The sequence below is a fragment of the Phaseolus vulgaris genome, chromosome 3, assembly GCF_000499845.2.
Source record: "Phaseolus vulgaris cultivar G19833 chromosome 3, P. vulgaris v2.0, whole genome shotgun sequence".
NCBI classification, from domain to species: Eukaryota; Viridiplantae; Streptophyta; class Magnoliopsida; order Fabales; family Fabaceae; genus Phaseolus; species Phaseolus vulgaris.
The window spans coordinates 10,818,453-10,844,065 of NC_023757.2; the positions used below are offsets into that span (position 1 = coordinate 10,818,453).

The 25,613-nt window shown below is 35.2% G+C and overlaps 1 protein-coding gene across 1 annotated transcript; it reads left to right on the forward strand.

Moving 5' to 3' along the window:
• Positions 1-8,899: 8,899 nt before the first annotated feature.
• LOC137806624 (probable AMP deaminase) lies at positions 8,900-19,006 on the forward strand. Its single transcript, XM_068606837.1, has 19 exons — positions 8,900-9,571; positions 9,833-9,996; positions 10,400-10,607; positions 10,905-11,059; positions 11,208-11,259; positions 11,384-11,511; positions 11,598-11,777; positions 11,917-11,984; positions 12,105-12,247; positions 12,369-12,430; positions 12,518-12,631; positions 14,238-14,378; positions 16,541-16,693; positions 17,353-17,406; positions 17,485-17,595; positions 17,765-17,938; positions 18,043-18,123; positions 18,301-18,399; positions 18,487-19,006. The coding sequence occupies exons 1-19, from the start codon at positions 9,121-9,123 to the stop codon at positions 18,553-18,555; spliced, it is 2,607 nt and encodes an 868-aa protein (XP_068462938.1). The 5' UTR covers positions 8,900-9,120; the 3' UTR covers positions 18,556-19,006.
• The last annotated feature ends 6,607 nt before the right edge of the window (positions 19,007-25,613 follow it).

Sequence of the window (25,613 nt, forward strand, 5' to 3'; positions counted from 1 at the left end):
TCTTGAACACCTCAAGAACACACAGCCAATCTCAGCAAACACAGAAACGAATTGTTCAACAGATTACAAAGATTACACTTGTTACAGATGAATATCTAAAATCAATACAAGTAGAATCCTATTCCAGCACCTTGATCAATCACAAAAACTCTTAAGCAATCTCAGCACTTTGAAAACTCTCTTAGAAAAACTTTGTCAAAAGATTCTTAATTCTTAAAATTGTTTTTCTGAATATATTCAAAGATATAGTTTGTTATCAAATCTTAACAAACTCTTAAATTGCATTAAAAGATTGGTTAAAGCATTTAATGACTTGAGCGTATACATTTAAAGCATTTAAAGCTCAGTCAAAGAAAACATTTTTTATGTTATGGTCCCAAAACAAACAATCGGTTGTTTCCTCGAATCAATCGGTTGTTTTGGTACTTAACAGTTTCAACTATTTGAAAACAGTTTTCAATCTTTCTCAAAACACCTAAGTATAAACAATCGGTTGTTTCAACTTAGTTTGAAAAACATTTTACTTTTATAAAGATTGAGATGCTAATTGCTTGAGATTAAATACAAGGGTGGATTACAACATATAAACTACCCTAGAACAAGGCTTAAACAAGCACAGCAACATCAAGCAAAGCAGAGGCTTCAACATCCTTAAAAGGATTTGGATTCTTCAAAACATTGAACATCACAAGGTTCAACAATCTCCCCCTATTTGATGAAGACAAATCCCTGGTGCTTGTGTTGTACCTGATTAAATCTGAAGCAGTTCCTGCAGAAAATAGTATTTATACTATCCAAAGTTTCTTACAGCAGCAAAGCAGTTTATTGCACATTCAAGGTATAAAACATGATAAACAATCGGTTGTTTACACGAAACAATCGGTTGTTTCTATCAGCAGCAGCAGAAAACACTTTTTATATTAGAGATTTTAACATTTTATGCAATACCAGACAAAGATATACAGACCCAATAATTCTCCCCCTATTTGTCTTCATAAATAGACTTTAACATGTATCAAAAACAGATTTAAGAGAGATTATTAAGATCAAGAATACCTAACTCATTTCTTAAGAAGAAAAACCTTTCTTTTGGTAATGGTTTTGTGAAGATGTCAGCTAGCTGCAGTTTGGTCTCCACAAACTTCACTTCACAGTTTCCATTTTGCACATGATCTCTGATGAAATGATGTCTTATTTCAATATGTTTGGTCCTTGAGTGCTGAATCTGATTTTTGGTAAGATTGATTGCATTTGTGTTATCACACATCAAGGGAACCTTGCTGATTTGTAAACCAAAATCTGCAAGTTGTTGCTTGAGCCATAGAATTTGTGCACAGCAACTACCAGCAGCTATATATTCAACTTCAGCAGTAGAAAGAGCAACACATGCTTGCTTCTTGCTATGCCAAGAGATTAGGCTTGAGCCAAGAAGGTGACAAGTGTCACTCGTGCTTTTTCTATCTAGCTTGCAACCTGCAAAGTCAAAATCTGAATAACCAATTAAATTTATTGGAGAGTGGGAAGGATACCATAGTCCTACAGATGATGTTCCTTTGAGATATTTCAAAATTCTTTTTGCAGCTTTGAAGTGTGACTCTTTAGGATTTGCTTGATATCTTGCACATAAACACACCGCAAACATGATGTCCGGCCTACTAGCTGTTAGATAAAGCAAAGATCCAATCAAACCTCTGTATTTTGTTTGATCTATACTCTTTCCAGCAGCATCCGCATCCATGTAGCAGCTTGATGGCATTGAAGTGCTTGCTTCTTTGCAATTCTCCATTTCAAACTTCTTGAGAATCTCCTTGCAATACTTTGATTGACTTAAGAAAATTCCATCCTTTGTTTGTTTAACCTGCAATCCAAGAAAGAAAGATAGTTCTCCCATCATAGACATTTCAAACTCACCTTTCATTGCAGCCACAAATTCTTCACACAATCTATCTTGTGTAGCACCAAAGATGATGTCATCAACATAGATTTGCACAAGAATTATTTCTGCATTTGACTTCTTGATGAAGAGAGTTTTGTCTACCATTCCTCTTTCATAACCATGAGATAGCAGAAAGTTGCTAAGCCTCTTATACCACTGCCTTGGAGCTTGTTTCAGTCCATACAAAGCTTTCTTCAACTTGAAGACATGGTTAGGATACTTGTGATCTTCAAAACCCGGTGGTTGATCTACATAGACTTCTTCATTGATGTAGCCATTCAAGAATGCACTCTTTACATCCATTTGGAAGAGTTTAAAACCACTCATACAAGCAAAGGCCAACAGCAGCCTCACAGCCTCCAATCTAGCCACAGGAGCAAAGGTTTCACCATAGTTTATGCCCTCTTCTTGATTGTAGCCTTTGGCAACTAGCCTTGCCTTGTTCCTTGTGATCACTCCATCCTCATCTAGCTTGTTCCTGAAAACCCATTTTGAACCAATAATATTCATTTCATTAGTTTTAGGGACAAGAAACCATACCTCATTCCTTTCAAACTGATTTAACTCTTCATGCATAGCTTCAACCCATTTCTCATCCTTGAGAGCTTCCTCAATTGACTTTGGTTCAATTTGAGAGACAAAAGTTGTGTGCCTGTAGTAGTTTGAGATGGAGCTACGTGTGGAGACACCTTCCTTTATCTGCCCTATGATGTTATCCACTGACAGATCTCTAGGAATCCTCCATTCTTTGGGCAGCTCACTCTGTTGCAGAATTTCATTCAGTTGTTTCTGCGAATCAACCGGTTGTTTTTCTGCACAGATTTCCAGCTTCTCCAAACTGATGCTCTGTTCATCTTCCTCAGCACTGATCTTTGGGATTTGACTGATTTTGCGATCTACCTCATCAAAGACAACATGAACAGATTCTTCTACAGTCATCAACCTTTTGTTGTATATTCTATATGCATGGCTTGTGAGTGAATAACCAATGAAAATACCAAGGTCAACTTTTTCATCAAACTTTCCCAAGCTTTCCTTTCCATTGTTGAGAACAAAATAGCTACAGCCAAAGACTTTAAGGTGACTGATGTTGGGCTTCCTTCCATTGAAAAGTTCATATGGAGTTTTCTTCAAAATGGGCCTTATAAGTACCCTATTCATCACATAAGAAGAGGTACTCACTGCATCTGCCCAAAAATACTTAGGAAGTGATGATTCACTAAGCATTGTTCTTGCAAGCTCTTCAAGAGACCTGTTCTTCCTCTCTACAACTCCATTTTGTTGTGGTGTTCTTGGTGCAGAGAAATTGTGCAGAATCCCCAACTTCTCACAGAACTTGACAAACTTCTCATTCTGAAATTCTCCTCCATGGTCACTCCTTATAGAACCTATGTTGTTGTTCTTTGTGTTTTGTAGTCTTCTTGCTAGCTTTTTGAATGCAGCAAAGGCATCACTCTTTGATTCCAAGAACAAGGTCCAAGTGTACCTAGAGAAATCATCAACAATAACAAGAGCATAATAATTTCCACCAAGACTCATGGTTCTAGAGGGTCCAAAGAGATCCATGTGAAGGAGTTCAAGAGGTCTCAATGAAGAAACAACATTTTTGGTTTTAAAAGAACTTTTCACTTGTTTCCCTTTTTGGCATGCTTCACAAATGTGATCCCTCTACGCCCTCATGGGTTACCTCCAGTACTTCCCACATCTCTTTAGCTGAGCTGCATTGGGACACTCTAAAGAATTCATCCATATTCAGTGCAGAGGTGATGATGTTCTTGGTTAAGGAGTCATATTGAGCCTTCTTCCTCTCAGTTTCACTCCATTTAGACCAAGGCTTCTTCACAGTTTCTTCTTTGACAACCTGCATAGGTATGAAAGGTCCACTGACCACTGCATCCCAAATACCCATATCAATAGACTCCATAAAAATTTTCATCCTAATTTTCCAGAAAGCATAGTTAACACCACCAAACATAGGAGGTCTATTAATAGACGCACCTTCAGCAAAAGACATTTTAAACTCAGACATCATGCATACACTTGAGCAAAATACAAGCCCTAGCTCTTGATACCAATTGTTGGGTCTATTAGTGTCTAAGTTCAAGAGGGGAGGGGTGAATTGAACATATAAAATTTTCGCAAATACAAACAGTTTTCAGTATATAAGAGGAAAAAGAACAAATTGTTTTTAAAAGAAACAGATTGATTCTTCATAACAGTCTAACACAATTTGAACTTGTTCAGATTAAACTTGCAATCAACAGAGAGGTATAACAGAATCAGATTGGTTAAATTTTACCAGTTTGAAGAATACAGATTATGCCAAGAAATCAATCAAGTTCATTCAACACAAGGTTTCAAAGGAAATGATTCTTTTTCAGGATTTAATGAATAAGACTATTTGTCCTTAAATCAATGAAAACCTCATATACAAGTACTGTGTTAGTGATTAGAGAACTTTAACAAATCAAGAAGAACAATTTTTATTAAACCCAGATTTAACAGATTTGATTTCAAATGAACAGATTTCGTTCTTGACAGAATTAAGCAAAAACCATAAACGAGTGCAGGGATGAGAAGAAAAGTACAGGCAAGCTTTTATATTGGTTCACTCATAAAGAGCTACATCCAGTTTCACCTTACTCCAAGGTGGAATCCACTAAAACCAGTATCAATCACTTACAAACACAACAGTTCTTGAACACTACAAGAACAATACAACCAATGCTGAAAAACCCTATTTCAGCACACCTTGCACTCCAAGAAACCCTATCAAGGAGTGACTAACACTTACACCTTTACAAACCAGAATAAAGGAAAGATAACACCTGAAAAGAAGATGCAAGAACTCAAAACCAGTAGTTCAATTTGCTGCAGAATTGCACCAGCACCTTCACCAAGATCAAAGTTTTCCTAGAAAAAAGCACACTTGAAAATCCCTTTGGAAAACCTTTCAAAAACTCTTTTCAATCCTTCTTTTCACATAGAAAGTGTTTAATCTCTGTCAAAAACGTGATTGCTCAACAACCTTTCATGTGAGAAAAGCTTTTCTTTATATAGAAAACAGTTTCTAACTACTTTTCAAAAAATAGTTGAAAAACTGTTATGAAAACAACAGATTCAGTTTTAAACTAAACAGATTTATTTTAGGAAAACTGCCAACACAGCTAACTGAAATAACTGACTAAGTTGTACCTTTGGTGCCCTAACCAACTTTCGAAAATCCTTTCAGCAAACCAAAAATAAACCTATTCTTTTACATAGAAACAAATTTATTTTTGTGCAGTATCCTGATTTTTGGAGAGAACTCGAAAAAGCTTTTGGAAAAACTTTTAACCACTTCAAGTGCTTGATCTATGCTTGGTTAGGGATCTAGGATAGGTCATGTAGCAAAAGGCAACCTTACACATACACAAGCCTAAATACAAGATCATCTAAACCCATTACAAACTTCAAAGCAAACTAGTTATTTTCTACATCAAACACACACTAAAACTAGGTAGAGAAGAAGCTTCATCCATCTTCAACACTAGGAAGTTGAGGAGTCTGCATCCGGAGGCGCTGTCCACCAAGGCGACAATACTGGGCAGCGAGTAGGAGTCTTGTGGACAGGCCTTGTTGAGGTCCGTGAAATCAATGCACATCCTCCACTTCCCGCTGGCCTTCTTCACCAATACCACATTGGCTAGCCGTTTGGGGTACTGAATCTCCCTAATGTGGCCAGCCTTTAACAGTTTCTGCGTCTCTTCTCTTCACGCACAACCTGATGCCTTTCTTCATTGAATTTTTGCCTTCTCTAGTGAACAGGTCAGACTGAGGGATCCATGGTGAGACGGTGGCACAGGAAGTCGAGGTCTATACCAAGCATATCAGAGGCAGACCACGCGAAAGCGTCAAGGTGCTGCACTATGACCTCAACAACCTAATCTTGTGACTCTTGGCTTAAAGATCGGCCAAGTTTGAACATCTTCCCACCGATCTCTCTTTCCACTACGTCCCCAGTGGGTTCGGGTCGCTTCTCCCGGGCGATCTCCACACAGATAATCCCTTCTTCCCTTGGAGGCTAGGTTGTGACGGCGAACACTTCTCTCTTCGTCTTGAGGCTATTTTTGTTGCACTTCTTAGCCTCTTTTTGGTCAGACTTAATGGTGATCATTGTACCCTCAAGGGAAGGCAACTTCATCTTCATATGCCTTGTGGAGGCGACCGCACTGATCCTGTTCAAAGTTGATCTACCTAATAGTATATTGTAGGCCGATGGAGCAGTAACAATGAGATACCCGATGTTGGTTGTGCGTGAAGTTGTGCCATCCGTGAATGTCGTCCTCAACTCTATATGCCCCCGAACCTCCACCTGGTCTCCCGTGAAGCCAAACAGACATCTGGTATAGGGTCGTAACTAGTATGTAGACAATTGTAACTTGTTGAAGGTTGTCTTGAACATCACATCGGTCGAACTTCCTTGGTCCACAAGAACGCGGTGCACCTTCCTCCCTATTGTGACTAGCGAAATCACCACTAGGTCGTTTTCATGGGGTATGACATCCTGGAGGTCGGCCTTGGTATCGGGGGTTTGATCTACCTGTTGTGCTTCCACTGCCATTACTTCCCACGCGTACTTCTTTTGCTGAGAGGCAGTGCATCCCCCCCTAAAAATCCTCCAGAGATTATGTTTACCTCCCCGTGAATGGGCACCTCGTGCCCCTGATCTATCCCTGCAGTTACCAATGCCTGATCGTTCTGTGGCTCTTGAAGATAATCCTTCAAGAAACCCCTCTTCACTAACTCATCTAGTTGGTGTGCCAGGGCTAAGCAATTGCGTATATAGTGGCCATTTGCTTGGTGAAACTCACACCAAGCGTTCTTGTTGGGCCCCATCCTCTTATCGGTCTTTGCGGGCACCTTAAGCCTTGTTGTTATGTTCGGGATAACGATCAACTCCTTGAGCTCTACTCGAAAATTATGCTTCGGGGGCGGGTCCCTTCGTGTGCGTGCCCCTTCCTGGGGCTGTTCGTAGGGTTTTCCCGTTTCTTTCTTTTTTGTTGCCGTCTCGTGCACCCTCATGGGCTGAGGTCGTGCTACTGCTCGAGGTCAGATGGGGCCGACCAAACCGTGTTTCTCCGTTACTCGATCATCTGCAGCGATGTGTGCCTACGCTTAACGTCTGATCTCAGTGAATGTCTTTGGGTAGAACCTCAATAGTGACTCGCTGAAGGGTCCCGACAACATTCTTTTGACGAAGGCGTGCACCGTCATGGCCTCATCTGTGGGTTTCAATCTTACCACCTGGACCCCAAACCTGTTCAGATACTCATTTAGAGACTCTCTCTAGTACTGCTTAATGTCAAAGACATTGTACGAAAATCGAGTGGGGGCCCTGTTGACGAGGTATTGTTCTTTGAACAGCGTCGCGAATTGGTCGAAAGTGGTGATATGTTCGTCTGGGAGACTGACAAACCATTATAGTGTCGCATATGCCAACATACTCATAAGTAGTTTGCAGTACACAACGTCGGACCCTCCAGTGAGCATCATCTGAGTGTGGAACGCTATGAGATGAGCCTCAGGGTCCTCGACGCCTGTAAAGGTGACCTTTGGACCCAAAGATGTGGTGAGAAATGGCGTATCCATGATCGCTTGGGAGAATGGCATGGGACGCGCCCTAGGCGGTACAAGCAGGGCACGTTCACCCACCGCGTGTTCTTCTGCATGTTGCAAACCCCTACACAATTCTTCATTGGTCCTGCGCAACTCTTCGTTGTCCGCTTGAGACGCGGCTATTTCAACCCTAGATGTCGCCACCTGCTCCTAGAGGGCGCGCATGGTCTCCATGAGTTGTTGCATGGTAACGTTGTCCCCTCCAGGGGGTGCAACACCTGAAGCCATAGCGGATCCTTGCCTCATACTCTTCATGGTAAAGAACTCTTAATCACGATCGCGTGTGGGACCTTGTTTTAACGGGCCCCACGCCAAATGTTCCTTTCAGTTGACTCCAATGGTAGCCTTGGACCGTTCTATCTCTGCCTGAGAATCGTATCTTCTTGATCAATAAACCTCTCACCTGCAAAGACAAAGGGGCGCCCCAGCGGTCGTTTGCACTCTGACGCTCAAGTCAATATTAGGGCAAAGAAACACCAAGAATGTATATTAGCTTCAGTCTTAGAAACTGTGTACCTTCCTAGGGTTATTGGCATCCTTTATATAGGCTAAAACTAGGGTTTAGCTTTGTGTTGTTACCCTTACCTAGGATTCATCATACAATAAAGATAACACTGATGTGGTTCTAAAAGGACCAAATAATATTATTGAATAAGCTTTAAAATTTTAATTTAAAGTAAAAGATTTTGATAATATGGTTATGTCTTGTTAGAGAAATAATATTTCAAAGTTTAATTCTCTACATGATCATTTAGTACTTTTTTTCGGAATAAAGCTTTGAAGTTTATTTATTGACTCAGCTATTCAATTTTCACATATAACCTTCTTAAAACGCTCATTGTAATTGTTCATCAAATCCTTTTTCTTTTAACATGTTTAACTTTCATATCTTTTTGAGAATCTATATATTTTCAATTACTTATTAAAATTTAAAACCCCTATTTTTATTCTCTCCTCACCATTAAAAAAAACCTCTTATCACACATTAATTTTACTTAACAAAATCACTAACTCGTCAATATAATCTTTTTTTAATAATTGTAATCTTCAAGTATTCAATTTTTATTAATAGAAAAAATCAAGTTCTTTATAAAACCTATTTAGCTTAATAAATTTTTTTATTATATTTTTTTTGTTTAATTTGATATTTGTATGAATAAAATATTTAACCAAATCTTTCAATTTTAAAATAAAATAACTTAAATGCTTTTAATGTTTAACATTAATTCACCAAAAATATTTTTATTATTATCCGTACATTTACTGGTTAACATCACAAAAGTTTCAGCAAAGTGTAAACTCGCCACGTGTGAGTTCTTCTTGGGTCCCATTTGAGGAGAAAAGCCAAAGCATTCAGTTAGTTAGGGCGAGCTAAAGCCATCTTTCTCATTCCCCACTTCACTTTTTCACTCACTCTTCACAGAGTGCGTGCGACGGTGTCTCACTGCTCACTGCTCACCAACGATCGAGTTTCAAGCCTTTAAGCCCATCATTCAAACCAAACGCATTCATAGTCGCTTCCTCCAATGGATCCCTCGTCTTCCTCGTCGCTCCCTCCGTCGCTTCACCTCGCCATGGCGGCGTTGCTCGGAGCCTCCTTCATGGCCATCTCCGCCTTCTACATGCACCGCCGCACCGTCGACCACGTACTCCACCGCCTCGTCGAACTTCGCCGCAAGCCGCTTGCCGCCTCCGAGGATGACAGCCACGATGACGACGATGATCGGAGCGGGTTCGGAGACGACGACGGAGGAATGGATACGGACGCCGATCCGAAGGACTATCGCCGAACCTTTTCGAGGTCCGTGGATGACACCTCAAACGTGCTTCGGAGCTATAGGTTTTCGTCTTCGATGCCTAACGTGGTTTCCGCAGCGGATTGGTTGCACGAGGACACTAAGAATCGTGCCTCGTCGCTCGAAAATCTTCAATTCGCGCAGCTAGGACTTCCGTCTAATCGAACGGGTTCCACCAATGGTTTGAATATGAATTCTTGTTTCAGCTGTGTACAGTTTTTGTTCGGTTCTGTTGTGTTTCTATTTTATGTTAAAATGATAGTTTTTTTGGACTGTCATCCAAACATAAAATGTCATATGTAACATGACTGTTGATTTTTGTAATAATTGCTTAAAATTGTGGTTTTTAATTTGTTGCCAGTATAATATACTGGTGGTCTATGGAAATCAAGCTTTTTTTTTGGTTTGTTTAAATGACGTTTCTTTGTTTTGGTTTGTGCAGGCGAGAGTGCTCAGATTTCGCGTTCGTATAAGAGGATAGCTTCTGTTGGTAGAATTATGACTCCGAGATCACCAGGGCTAAACGCATTTGAAAGTGCTGAGGATTCTGATGAGGAGGAAACACAGCTTGCTGATGACAATACCATTCCTTTCTCAGATGCTTACGTGAGAATACTGATTTCTTATGTTGAAAGGATGAAAACCGTTTTAAACTTTGTCGACTAAAACTATGGCCTGTAGTTGATTGTTATTCGGGGGAGCTGAGAAAGATGCTTCCTGCTTTCAATAATTTTAGTTACAAGTATTATCGGGATTCAAATGAATGGATATTATTTAACTTGAGGTCTTGAGTTATTGCTTTTTGTTTTTAAATGTAGTACTTTGATAGTTCAGGGTTTTCATGGGATACAAACTTTTTTATTTATAATACGGAAACTATATAGTATTAGTGTGTCTGGTGCATGATCATAAATCTTCTGACTACCTAATCCTTGCTTATTTTTGGTGTATGATTATGCATTTTACAATTATTTCTATCCTTATATTTTAGTGATTCATGATGTTGCAGGGAGTAAATTCAGAAATGTGCAATTTGTCCGCTGTTCCATTTGGAGTTGATGATGCAAACTGTGCAAAAAATCAGTTGTATGGAGAGGTTTCAAAGGAAGCGAAAGCTGGTGCAGATATGAATGGTGTTGCCTCAACTTCTGTACATGTAGCCGGGGATGACTGTGTATTTGCCAATAATGTTTTACCTGCAAGAAACCCTGTGCATGGTACTTTCTCGTCACTATCATAATCTTTTTAACGTTCTACCTAATCCTTCTATATTGGTTCATGTGAAATAATTAAAGTATTATCCCTGCATGACATGTTACATATTTTTATCCTCTTTTTGCTATCTATAAGTTGACTCTGAATGCTCCCTGTTCTATTTACCTCTTTTAAGTATATCAAACAATATGGTTATTTTAATTTTTTTTTTCATAGTGTGCCTTGTATGATATGAAGCAGATTGCAAAAGCTAGTATTTAATGCATAATCTTTGTCTTTAATCTACAAAATATATTCAGAGACAAATATTGAAGAGGATGAAGTATGCAAAATGATTCAAGAATGCTTAGATTTGCGTAAGAGATATGTTTACAAGGAAAATATTACATTGAAGACAGAACCTGAGGAAACTAACTTTGATCCGTATCATTTTGAACCAGTTGAAGCAACAACAGTAAGTTTGCTGCTTCTCTTTTATTACTTTTTTATTAGTCGCACATGTACTTTTGCTACTCGTGGAATCTTCTTGAGTTGTTTATAGTCAATTTTGTTCTTAAGTGTTCGGGTGATATTTTTATACTTACTTTTTATGTTGCAAACAGCACCACTTTAGGATGGAAGATGGAGTCATGCATGTTTTTGCAAGTAAAACTGGTAAGCATGCAGTGTTAACAACATGAAAATGGAATGGTTTCACTGCTATCTTAATTTCGTCGAGTATTTAGTTTGTTAAAGATAAAAAAAAGTTCAAAGAACTGAGATTTCTCTGACTGTTCAGATACCGAAGAGCTCTTCCCTGTTGCAAGCTCAACCAGATTTTTTACTGATATGCATTACATTCTAAAAGTTATGTCTATTGGGAATGTTCGCTCTACATGCTACCACAGGCTACGATTTCTCGAGGAAGTAGGTTTTCACAAACTTCTGTCTACATGGTCTCTTTGTGCTTGCCTGTGGCATTTGTTTTTAACATTCATCTGATCATTATACAGAAATTCCGCCTTCATCTGTTACTAAATGCAGATAGGGAATTTCTGGCTCAGAAGGGTGCGTCACACCGGGATTTTTACAATATCAGAAAAGTTGATACTCATATTCATCATTCTGCTTGCATGAATCAGAAGCATCTTGTGCGCTTCATCAAGTCAAAATTAAGAAAAGAACCTGATGAGGTGAAAATATACTTTTGGTTCTACTTAAATATTTTTTGAGGCTGTAATGTTGTTGGTTGTTTCCTCCTTACTCTGTCTTTTTTTACTTTCCAGATTATTAGTTCTTTCTAATTTTCCTTATCAGTATTTATGTTAACAGGTTGTTATCTTTAGAGATGGAAAGTATATGACACTTAAGGAGGTTTTTGAGAGTTTGGATTTGACTGGGTATGCATTATTTTGTTCTCTGATTTTTTTTTTCATCTTACTATTTGGATAACGAGTTCTGGAAATATTTATTTGCTTGTATGTCGGAACCTTTTCTAATCAATGGAAATTATGATGCAGATATGATCTGAATGTTGATTTGTTGGACGTCCATGCAGATAAGACCACATTCCATAGATTTGACAAATTCAACCTTAAGTATAATCCTTGTGGACAGAGCAGACTAAGAGAGATATTTTTAAAGCAGGATAATCTTATCCAGGGTTGGTTGCTGTATATGACTGTTCTTTATTATTTGCTTGTAATTTGTTAATTCCAATTTAATATTAGAAGTATTAGTTTTTGCTTCTTGAATTCATAATGGCTTAAAACTAAACATCACAGGAAGGTATCTGGCTGAAGTAACAAAGGAAGTTTTGATAGATCTTGAAGCAAGCAAATATCAGGTTATTTATCCCCAATATAATATATTTGATTTTGATATCTCCTATCCTAATTAATTTTTTATGTATAAATAAAAATAAAATTTACAGATGGCTGAGTATAGGATCTCTGTTTATGGAAGAAAACAGAGTGAGTGGGATCAGCTGGCTAGTTGGTTTGTTAACAATGCTCTATACAGTAAGAATGCTGTCTGGCTAATCCAGGTACTGTTCAGCTCAATCATATTGGTTTACACTAGCTTTGTGTGTGTTTTTGGTAAAAGTTTTCTTTATCTATTAAGACACTGACATACCTTTTCCTCCTTAATTCTTTAAGGATTACTACTTGAGTCGGTCTTCCTTATCTTTGAGTTTTAGGAGCGTTTCATTTTTTAGCACAATGACGATGAAAATGTTACAGTGTTTAGACAGAATTTTAACAAATGCCCCTTGAACATTGGTCAAAATCACTTCCTACTTGATATTAGGCTTTTAACTCTGATGCAGTTTCAATTAGATTGGTTTACACTAGTTTCGTGTGAGTGTATGGTAAAAAAAGTTTTCCATTACATTCAGTTTTCTTATTTAATTCTTGAAGGATTACTACTTGATCGGGTTTTCCTTATCTTTTGAGTTTTAGGACCATTTCATTATTTATCCCAATGACAATTGCAATAGTACAGTGTTTAGATAGAGTCTTGACTTCCTTATAAGTTAACTTGTGTATGTCAATATCTCCTCAAGAAGTGCACAGTAATCCTTTTACAAAATTGTTGAAATATATGATGTTTAATTGCATCATCAGCAACCATATCATTGTTGCCGTATAAATTTTTCTACGTTTTGGATGGGTCTTCCACCTTAATTTCTTCTATGTAACCTTTATTTATTGAGAGTATTGATGGTTGCACTAGGAAAATGCTGCTTGTTGTAAACAGCTTTACCATCAGATTGTCTACATCTGTTCCTGCTTCATGGTTTGAGAAGTGTTTGAAGTGCTCATTGGGATTAACATTTTGGTTAACAACTAACCTAGTCTCCAAAACTACCTCAACCTCGAAAAAAAAGAATGCAAAAAGCGGGAGTTAGTTAACATTATTTGTATCTTTGGAATTTGTTAGGAGTTCTACACTGAGTAGATGAGCTGCTTGATGTGGTATATAACTTACGAGGCTCTACCACCTAATGGACTAGTCTTTTGGGTTGAGCTCTCCTCTTATGCTTAAATCCTAACAATCGTGTTTTCATTAAGTGCTAGGCTACAGAAAGGACTACTCATAAGCTTGATTAAGGTGCAAACCGAATATTCATAGATAAGCAAAGTCCTCTAAAAAAGAAAAGGGCTACTACTGGGTCAATATCAATAAAGTGAAAGTCATTGTGGATGTCAGCCCTTGAAAGGGGTGACAAATTTAGGAGTCTCACATTAAGTATGATGAACTACTTGATGTGGTACTTAAGCCATGGGGTTCTCCAACCGGATAGACTAGTCTTTTGGGTTGGACTCTCCTTTTGTGCTCAAGTCCTAGTAGAACTACATGTAGAAAAGTTCACTTTTATATGGTACAGTTTCTTACTCTATATAATAAAATGTCTAATACAACTTATTTTACAGAAAGTCAATGACTTAAGTTCAGATTGGATCATGAGAATCACCACAAATTTGAATTTTATCCATATTCCATTTGATTTGGTATAATGTTCCTTATTTGTTAGCGTTTATTTAGAATTTTGTTTGGTGTTTTGACTCCTTTCCCTTGTGTCATTTTTTAATTTGGGATATTATTCTGATTGTTGACTTTGATCTTGTTTCGTGAACTTTTATTGGCAGTTACCACGGTTATACAATGTGTACAAGAATATGGGAATTGTTACATCCTTTCAGAATATTTTGGATAATGTATTTATTCCTCTATTTGAGGTCACAGTGGATCCAAATTCTCATCCTCAATTACACTTGTTTTTGATGCAGGTTAGTCATTTCTTTTCATATTTGAGTGAGCACACCCTATTTTCGTGTACTTATACATGTATTTAGTTGTATATGATTACCTAATTTTTCAAATGTAACATTTTAACGGTAGTATGTTGCTGTTATACTGTGCCACTGGTACATGAAACACGCCTATCTTGTTATATAAGAAACAGAAAGGTGAGTTTTAAAGTCTTATACTTATTCAGTTCAATAACATGGAAAATAGGCATGATATCGAAAGGCAAGAAATAAGATAGAAAAAGCTATGAGTGAGGTAGAATCCAAAGCTTTTGAGGAGTTTTTGTGAGATCTTGGACAGAATAGGAATATACTATATATAAGCTTGTCAGAAATAGGGAAAGAAAATCAAGATATTTGAACCAGTAAGATGTATTAAAGATGAAAAATGAAGTTTTTATCAGGATATAAAAAAAAGATAGTAGAGTTCTTTTTTTATAAGCTTTCCAAGAATGATCAATGATCAACATGTAATATTGAAGGATTAGAAATCCAAGGAGAACATACAAAATTTGGCTTATTATCATTTTTAAGAAGTGGATTTTTAAGTCTAACTCAACCTTATAAAACCGTCTTTGTAAAGTTGAGTTATACTTAAAGTTCACTTAAGATGATATCAAAGCCATTTAGAGTCTATTCTAGAGAGAGTTTGTTAAGCCTATTAGACCGTTATTAGATCACCCATAAATATCTAGATCCACATAAGAGTTGGTTGATCTCAATGTGAGGTGTGTTGGGGATCCCACATTGGAGTAGAGATAAGGCCAATTCATAATATACAAGTGGGTGCAAACCTCACCCGCTTATATACTATACTATGAATTGACCTTATCTCTAGTGGGATCTCTATCAATCATAAAATCCAAGTTGGAAATGAGTAGTAAAAGAAGTCTTTAAAATGAATAAGAGTAAAGTTGATGGTGTTCCTATTGAATTTCGTCATCAATTTCCTTGCAAAGCCATTTAATGGGGTTTGATATCTAAGAAAATGATAAATGAGTGAAGGAGCACTTTGGTTACTATATATAAGAACTTTGGACATACAACCATTCTGTCTGCTGCAAAGGGATAGAAGAACTATGGAGTCATGGTATGTGCCTTTTGCAGATATTATTGTTTTGATTGAGGAATAGGGGAAAGAGTTAACTCCAAACTTGTGCTTTGGAGAACATCGATATCAAATGGTTTTAACTTGAATACAAGGAAGGCAGGGTATATGCATTGCAAATATAACAAGAAGCAGGAAGAAAATATCTTGAAGGTAAAAGATGGAGAATATATTACACTGATGTGAGTTGATTTAGTAAACACAAACATTGAGTTTTTGGTTTCTCTTAGATTAGGATTTTGATTACAAAATATGGTGAAGACTCAATGAGGATTAAGTTTAAATATTTGAAATCTATATTACTAATGGGGAAAATTAATAAGACACATAGTATATAATAAGCTGGGAGACATTAGTGTGGCACCTATTGAGCAAAGGATGATAGAAAATTGGTTAAGGTGATTTGGGCACATTCAAATGCCACTAGAGGCATTGGTTAAATGGGGTTGATGGGTGGGGGCAAGGACAATAGAAGAAATTAATAGAAGCAATTTCATGATGAATAATATTCTCGAGAAATTGATTTTTAACTAAGCCCAATGACATGTGATCCATCTCATCTAGTTAAATAAGGTTATTATTCTGTTTTCAGATGTTTTCCCTCTGTTGTAGGATTTTATCTGTCTTTCATCTATGGCAGTCCTAACATTTTATTTTGCAATTCTGCTCTTTGCTCATGTTGCCAATTCTTATTATTCAAATTAAATTTTAATTGAATCAGCACATATCTGTCAAATCAAACTGATTTTCTGTTTTTGTTGCAAGCAATATTTAAAAAACTCAATGCACTTTATAGTATAAAGGGATGTATCTACTGTATTTTTTATTCTTTTTATTGCAGATAAATGTAAGATTTTTTTTCTATTAGAGAATAAGTTGAGTACTGAGACTTTTTCACCTTTAAATTTGTTTCACATGATGAGTCAATTTTGATTTTTGTTTAAAACTGATAGATGAAAGATATTGATCAAATATAGCAACTTCATTCTTTCTAGAGTTTCTTGCTTTTCTAAGTAGCTTCTTCTGCATATAGGTGGTTGGATTTGATCTTGTAGATGATGAAAGTAAACCAGAGAGGCGTCCAACTAAGCACATGCCTACTCCAGCTGAGTGGACAAATAACTTCAATCCAGCATATTCTTATTACCTTTATTACAGCTACGCAAACTTGTACACACTCAACAAGGTTTATACTATTTCTTTCTTTGTATTAAGAGTTTAACAACTAACCATTGCCTTTTTTAATTCCCGTAAGGAGGCAGAGGTTTTTTGGGCAGGTCTATACTGGATGAAATAGGCATGACAAGGGTATGGGTCATAATATGGCCCAGTTGTAAATAAATGATACAACATAGGCTTTGAAGGAAAGTAGTTAGAAGGGGGAAGACTTTCAGTGGGAAAAACAGTTATAGAGGAAAATAAAAGTGTAACAGTAAGGAGAGTAGTTAATTTAATCATTTTGTAGGGCTCTATGACTCCCTCATTACGAAGTGTTCCTTTGTGTATCTCGTTCCTAATTTCTAGGGTTTCTAGCACCTTGCTGGTGGGATCCCTATCAATAATATAGCATACATTTTTCTCATCTGGTGCCTAACAAATCGTATCCAGAGCCTTTGCTAATCTTGTTCAATTTTTCTTCCATGGTCAAGTCCCTTCTTTAGAGAAACTTGACATTCTATTATTGGTGGTTTCTTTTAGTTATGGTTGACTGGGTTTTGTTTCTTTTTTTGGTGGGATGTGGTGAAGTTGAGGTCTTCAAGTTCCATGCAACTTGAAACAGGAAGAAGAGCTTTATAAAATAATTCCTGGTTATCAACAATATTAACATATTACCCTCTGTTTCAGCTGCGAGAATCTAAGGGAATGACCACAATAAAGTTGCGTCCTCACTGTGGAGAGGTTGTTTTCTATTTACTAGAAGCATAGTTTAATTCTTTATGTTCAATACGATTGTTATTACCCAATCTACTCATGCAGGCAGGTGACAATGATCATTTGGCTGCTGCCTTCCTTCTATGCCACAACATATCTCATGGGATTAATCTACGTAAAACTCCAGTTTTGCAGTACTTGTATTATCTAGCACAGGTTAGCCCTTAGGAATATCATTTGGTCAACCTAGTTATTCTACAAAAGTTCAAGCCGACACTGCATATTTCATTGCCATTCTGAATGTTCATTACCGATACTGTTATTGCTTTCTCTTTGTCATGATAATTTGTGACAATATATTAATACCATTATTTTATCGCTTTAGATTGGATTGGCTATGTCACCACTTAGCAATAATTCTCTTTTCTTGGACTATCACCGCAATCCATTACCAATGTTTTTCCAGCGAGGTTTAAATGTCTCTCTCTCCTCTGATGATCCTTTGCAAATTCATTTGACAAAAGAGGCATTGCTAGAAGAATATAGTGTTGCAGCAAAGGTGTAGTTTCTGCCAAACTCCTAGCCTCCCTAGATATAAGATGGTTAAATATTCTGTTTTATGTTTACTGGGGAATTATTTTTACTTAAACACGTGCATTGCAGGTATGGAAGCTCTCTGCCTGTGATCTGTGTGAGATAGCTAGAAATTCTGTCTACCAATCTGGATTTTCACACCAGGCAAAGGTAAATTAGAAGACAATGTATATGAACATTCTTAAACTTATCATGGACAGTTAATTGTAGGTGTTAGGTTTGATCTTTTGATATATCCTTAAGTTCTTGTGGACTCAGTTCTGTTCTTAATTATGAATGTATTTTCTGTTTATATTAATTTCATAATGTTTTTTCCCTCCTTTGCAGTCACACTGGCTTGGGGAAAAATATTTGTTGAGAGGTCCCGAAGGAAATGATATTCATAAGACAAATGTTCCCAGTTTGAGGATTTCTTTCCGACACGAGGTGAAAAAAACTAAGAGAAACAAACCATATATACTTTCAATTTGATTTGTTTCAGTCTTTGTTGCTCAGTTTTTGTTGATTATGCAGACATGGAAAGAGGAAATGCAATATATTTATGCTGGTAAAGCCATCTTTCCTGATGATGTATACCCATGAAGCAGTTATAGTAGAATTTACCATTCACCCCGTGGAAACGCATACTTGGGTACTGTGATTAATGTTCTTTTGAGCAGTAGCAGCTTCGGCAGTGAGAAGACCTTGAAAGCTAAACCATAGCACATCTTAACATAATTGCGAACTATCTAATGATATGCTATGTTAAACCCTCCTAGTTCCTATTTGCCTCATACAACAAATAATGTCAGCGTAATTTTACATGGTAGAGACACTTATGCCGGTTATTATCAGAAGTAACTAGATCAGCTCTTGTGCTTTTGCATGGTAGGAAAAGGTAAAAACCCGGAGAAACTAAAAAAGTGGGTCTGCAATGCACTGTACAGTAACGCATGGTGTGATCGCCGGACAGATTTTATCTTTCTCTTGACTAAATTAGTAGTTATTACATTACAATTCGTTCTTTATGAATATGAATGGTCCTCTTCAATCTCTTGAAGATGTTCTTTATGTTTAAGCAGGGTCCAACGTAGTGAGGGTAATTTTAAAAATAGTGAGGGTAATTTTTGTACACTTGTAACATTGTTTTAAACAAAATCAACTAGATTAGTTACTTTTAACTATCCTTAGAAACGTGATTGGGGTGAAGGTGTACGCGCAATACGAAACGGGGAATAAAATTAGGATTCCTTTCTTTTTCTATACACTGAATAATTAATTGGCTGTTTCTTCTTACACCCTAACAAATGTCTTTCTCATCACTTTTGAAGAAGACTATTTTACCCTTTTTAAAAATGTTTTTTGGGTTATTATTTTTGTAATATTTTTGGAATATATTTTATGAAACATATTTTATTAATTTCGGATTTATCAATCCGAAAATAAAAAAATTATTTTGGATAAGATATTTTGGAATGATTTTTTATATTCCAGATTTTGTATTTTGGAAAGAAATTCTGAAAACACTTTATTTACGAAATCTGTATTTTGGAATTATCCAAAACTATGAAGCTGTACTTTTGGTATTTCAAATAATGTGGGTGCAGGAAGAAAAATGAAAAGGTGTAGAAAGAAACTTCCTAATTAATTAAATAAGTATCATTAATATTAAAATGGGCCAACCCATTTGTTCTTGGGTTAATACAGTCTTCACCCAAAGACTTACAAAACATGATAGGGAATTTCTTTCTGCACCCTTATATTTTTTTTCTGCACCCTTACATGTTTTGAAATATTAAAATTACTTTTTCATAGTTTTGGGTGATTTTGGAATAGGAATTATGTAAGCAAAAAGTGTTTCTGGAATAAAACATCTAGAAGACAAAAAATCATTCTAAAATATCCTTTTCATAACACATTTTTTTATTTATTTCTGAATTGGTAAATCCAGAATTAACAAATGTGTTCTAGAAATATTTTGAAAAAAAATAATTCAAAAGTCATTTTTAAAAGGGGTAAAACAGTCTTCTTTGAAAATGATGGAGTGCAAGAAGACATTTGTTAAGGTGCAGGAAGAAACAACCAACATAATATTTCTTGTTATAGTCATTTGCAACAAGGTTACTTTAACTTTGATTAAAAATTCAACTTTGGTAATGGGTGTGTATATTGTATCCTCTTCAAAAGATTAGTTATGACAAAATTTAAGTTCAAGTTTTCTTAAATAGTATAGAAGTGTTAGACTCTCTAATCATTCAAAATTCAAAACGGTTTGATGGGTATCATCGTTTGATGAGTATCAACATTTGTATCATTGTACACGTGTTTGTTTGTATGAGAAAAATCTTTAGTGAAAAGTTGTAAGACAATTATTTTTTGTCTTGTACTGAAAAACTTGAACTTAACGGTTCTTGTTTAATGTAAGAGTTGAAAGTTTCACTGTGAGGATTCAAAGAGATATTTCAAGTTGTAAATCTAAAAAATTATCTCAGTGAAATTTTCTGGTTATATTTAAACCATGTAAATTGTTTGTGTGTGATTTTTCGTAATCTATTTTACCCTGTTTCACGTTCTCATTCTTGGTTTCAACATTTGTGTATTACGTTAATGAATTACTAGATCCAGTGAATTATGTTTGTACTCTACAAACTGGTGCGATGAGTGTAGAGCGAAGAAACTCAATGAAAATAACTTCTACAAAGCATGAGGTTGAGAAATTCATTGGATTGAATAATTTAGGGTTACGATAGTTGAAAATGCATGCTCCTCTAGTTCAACAAGGCTTCTTGAGGCTTTAGAAGGAGATTTCAAGTCTGAAAAATCCATTGCTAAAAATGACAAGATTTCATTGTTAAAAAATATTCTTAATGTAATTGTTCTAAGTCTTGGTGACAAGGTCCTGAGGCAAGTTTCGAAAGTGAAGACTGTAATAGGATTATTGATGAAGTTTGAAAGGTGTTATACTCGTTCAAGATAAGTAATGACAAGGTTGTTAGTGAACAACTGAACGAATTTAATAAATTGATAATGATCTCAAGAACATTGATGTTCAAATTGATGATGAAGATCAATTACTATTGTTACTGTGTGCTTCGTCAAAGACGCATGATCATTGTAAGGAAACTTTGTTGTATAAGAGAGAAAGTCTTTCTCTTGAGAAGGTTTAGGTTGCTTTTGAACTCGAAAGAGTTGAATGAGAGGTTTGATGTGAAGACGTCAAATTTTGGAGTTGGCCTAGTAGCAAAAGGAAGATTGTCTAACCATAAAAATGGAGGGAAAATTAGATGGAGATTTAAGTTTAAGACTCATGGTAGGAAGGTATTGAATTCTTTCAAATGTATAGTCTGGTGGAGCAGCTCTGGTGGAAAACAATTATGAATCATCAGAGGTTCTCATGGTGTCGAGTAGTGCTGATGATTGTGAATGAATTTTGGACTTTGGTTGTTCATTTTATATGACACCAAATTATCTATGGTTTCAACAGTTTTCATAACTTAAAGGAGGGTTTGTTCTTGGTGATAACAAGTCATGTAAGATAAATGAAATTGGAGCAATGAAGTTTCGTCTTCATAATGAAACTTAGAGATATACCTAACTTTAAGAGAAATCTAAAATCCTTGGGAGAACATGAAAAGAATGAATATGTTTTTAAAGGTGAAAAAAGGGTTGTGAAGGTGTTGAAGGGATAATGGATCTAGATTCTAAAAACAACAATTAATGCTTTTGAATAAGCATGAGTAATCAAATGAAATAAAGCATCTCGATAAGATCCCATACCTATAGGTAACATCATATAACCCAATTGAGACATTATAGAATAGGCTAAATTTTTCTTAATATCTTTTTGAGAAATAGCTAAAGTAGCTCATAATATTAATGTTATTAGACCTATAAAAGCTATTGTGTTCGTTATTTCGGGTAGAACTACGAAAAGAGGAAGAAGTCAAGCCATAAGAAAAATTGTTGCGGCTACCATAGTAGCAACATATATAAGGGCAGAAATTGGAGTAGGCCCCTCCATAACATCAGGTAGCCATATATGAAGAGGAAATTGGACCGAATTGGCAATTGAGCCACAAAATAGAAAGATGGCAAACAAAGTAACAAAAAAAAGACTCATTTCATTTTTAGAAATAAAATTATTTATAATTTGAAACAAATGCCGAAATTCCAAACTACCCGTTATCCAATAAATACCTAGGTGTGAGAAAGAATGACCTATATGCCTTGGATGATGTTGTAATTTTTGCTGTTGAAAATACCTTCTATTCCAAAACTGAGTTATGACACAAAAGATTAGGTCATGTAAGTGAAAAAAGGGCTTGTGGAGCTAGACAAACAAGGCTTGTTTAGAAGTGATAGAATTTACTAGTTGGAATTCTGTAAACACCACGTCCAAGGGAAAACATGTAGAATTTCTTTTAACATGGGGTCAACAAAGAATGAAGTGGACCCTTAATTATATTCATGTTGATCTATGCGGCCCATCTCCTACTCCATCACACTCAGGTGTCAAGATATTACCTATCAATTGTTGACAAATTTTCAAGGAAGCTGTGGGTCTACCCTCAGAAGATCATGGATGAAGCGTTTGAAAATTTTAAGAATCGGAAGCATCTAGTCAAAAAATTAAACTGTTGAAGGACTGCTATTTTGGATCGTTTAATTCTTTTTGTTTAATTTTCTTGTAATTGTTGGCACCTCATGTCATTTTTAAACTGCACCACTATACATGTGTTTGGTTTGTATGAGAAATGTCCTTAGTGGGAAGTTGTAAGATAATTATTTTTTGTCTTGTACTTACTTAAAAAAAAATTGCTTTCTAAATTAGTTTCTATTATTGTTAAATAGTTTCTAAATTGGTATTTAATTAGCTACCAAAGTTTTAACTACCAATTATTTAGATTCTAAATTTGGTAGCAAAAACCCTGTAAGCTAATTAGATACCAATTTAGAAACCATTTAACAGTAATAAAAACTAATTTAGAAACCATAAGTTTTTTTTAGTTTCTAAAACGGTCTCTAATTTAGTCACTATAACAATTAATTATTTTTTATATCTAAAATTAGTTTGTATTTCATAATTTTCTTCTATTAACAGTGGTAATGGAGACAAGTGAAAACAACAATGTTAGAACGAAGTAAGAACTAATGCAAAATGATGATAATAGAGAAAAAGGTTGAATAGTAGTGAAAATTTAGTCACTTGTTTTTTGTTTGCAGGTTTGCTTGGTGTATTTGGTGTTTGTGCTTCGAGTGGCTTGGTGTATCGTTCGTGTTCCACAAGGACCCTTTGACAAACTTTTCACAGTTCAGGATGAGTCAGGCTTCTGAGTCTGTTAATGATGTCTGGAGTGCAATTTGGGTTGGTATAGTGAGCGAAATTTGGAAACATAGGAACTCGATCATCTTCAATAGAGGTGTGATAGATGTGTCTGAAGTGTTTGCTTCGATGCAAGTAAAGGTGTGGTCTTGGTTTGTTGCAAAATCTAATTCTGTTTATTTCCCTTATTCTAGTTGGGTTTTAAATCCTTTGGCTTGTATGAGGCTGTTTCATTGATTCTGGTTAGAGTTGGTTTGGGTGCCGGTGTGTTGGGTTGGTAGACGCGTTTTTAGGTGTTTGATGTCTTGTTTTTCTGTATAAGGGTTGAACCACCCCGAAAGTGGTCCCTATTTATTTATTTTTTATTACTGATAAAAAAAAATAGTGAAAATGCAACAACAAATTGAATTTGCAAACTAAATGTAACCGTCAGTTATTACGATGCTAAACGCAAATGACCAACGATAATAACCAAAACTGGGAAGAAGTAACGAGTTTGAAGATGAACATCTTTTCAAAAAAAATAAAAATAGTAAGCAATAGTGAGAAAGAAATGTATTAAAAAACCATGATAAAAATCGTAGTAAATACGACGATAATTCAAAAAAACATTATCATATAAAATGGATACAATAACGGTTCAAAAATTATCATACAATTTAAGATTGTTTCAATAATAGTTATAAAAATCGTCATTGTTTATAATCACCAATTTATTATTTTACAGTATATATAGTTTTCTTTTAGAAAATAAATTTAAAATGTATTAAAAATTATAGTGATTTTTAATCATTTATTTAGTTTTATAATTAATATCTTTATAATAATTATTATCATTATTGATTTTTTTTAGGAGGGTAACTCTAAGTGGACCATAGATTTCATGGAGGAGAATGTTGTTGCCGACACCGAGTAGAAAATGGGGCATGACATGGCAAAAGGAATGCACGTTGTTGCCGACACAAATGTGGTTATCCCATCACAAAAGCTTCGTAACTATACAAAGATATATAATAGGAAACGAAAAACTACTATCTTTTAAAAAATATTTTGGAATGTAAATTCTTTTTATTGAATTATTATATTAAAATTTGCTCATCACTTCATTAAATTATTTTAATATAGGCAATTCAATGATGTTTTATAGGATAAAATTGGTAAAACTAATATATTAAGAGACTAACTTTCGAGTAAAGTTAACATGAACTAAATAACTTTTTATTTTGGTAGAAGGTCTAAAGATATGTAATAAAAAAGAAAATTAAAGAAATTTTATACTAAATATTAATAAGATATATTTAGGGAAGTTGGTTCACACTATTACTCCACACACAAAATGTCAATTGTCTCCATCTTCTTTTTACTTTTATTTTATTTTATTATATATATATATATATATATATATATATATATATATATATATATATATATATATATATAATAATGACATTGTTTCCAGAAAAAAGGTATTCTGGTTTTGTGGAATTGAGACATTTTATAGAAAAGAATTAATATGTCACATGACACTGAAGTCAATTCGTGTAACAGCTGACAGATCTGATTTAACACCGTTCTTTATTGGCATGTAGTTTATTACTAATTTTGTGGCACACAAATAATATATTCTTTAAGGATATTCATTGATGCCTATGTGCAAGGTCAAGAATTCAGTTATTTTCGAATTATTCCAGTCCCACTTGTTTAAAGTTTCATTGAATTTGTTTATTTTAATAAATAGATAACAATATATATATTTAATACCATGCTTTGATTGTTAATGGATGAAGAATCCTATTTGTTTTTATACTGTTGCTCTTGATTTTCTTTAGTCTATATATTTTTTAATGCTTCTAGATATTCGTATTATGCAGATGGATTCTCCTAAAACCATTTTTTCTTACAACGTTTTCTGGTTCTTGCAGCTGGACTGTACTCTTTCTTCTTGTGGACAAAATACTGAGCTATGCCGAAGAAAATCCAGGTATAGGAAGTTCATGGACGCATGAACACCACCACCATAACCACACACAAAAAATTGAAAGATAATAAATTATATACTCTTCTTACAGAAGAATAACTTTCTTCTTCCTAAAATGAAAATATTGATATTTCTAAGAAGTCGAATTTAACGAGAATTGATCACTGGTTGGTGAAAATCGAGTCATGATTTTTCTACAAAATATATTTTGACGTTAAAGTCATTAAAAATAAATATTATAAATATAAAAGTGAATACGAGAATTAAGTGAATGCGTCATCTTCGATTGATTTGTTTTTATAGACTTTTTTTTTTTTACTTGAATTGAGGTATTAAAAAATTATTTAAAATAAATAAGAG

Excerpts from the sequence above, each read along its gene's own strand:
- LOC137806624 (XM_068606837.1), top strand. The coding sequence starts at position 9,121 with ATGGATCCCTCGTCTTCCTCGTCGCTCCCTCCGTCGCTTCACCTCGCC. Across the intron at positions 11,060-11,207 it reads AACCAGTTGAAGCAACAACA|CACCACTTTAGGATGGAAGA; the intron begins GTAAGTTTGCTG and ends TGTTGCAAACAG. Across the intron at positions 11,985-12,104 it reads GAGAGTTTGGATTTGACTGG|ATATGATCTGAATGTTGATT; the intron begins GTATGCATTATT and ends ATTATGATGCAG.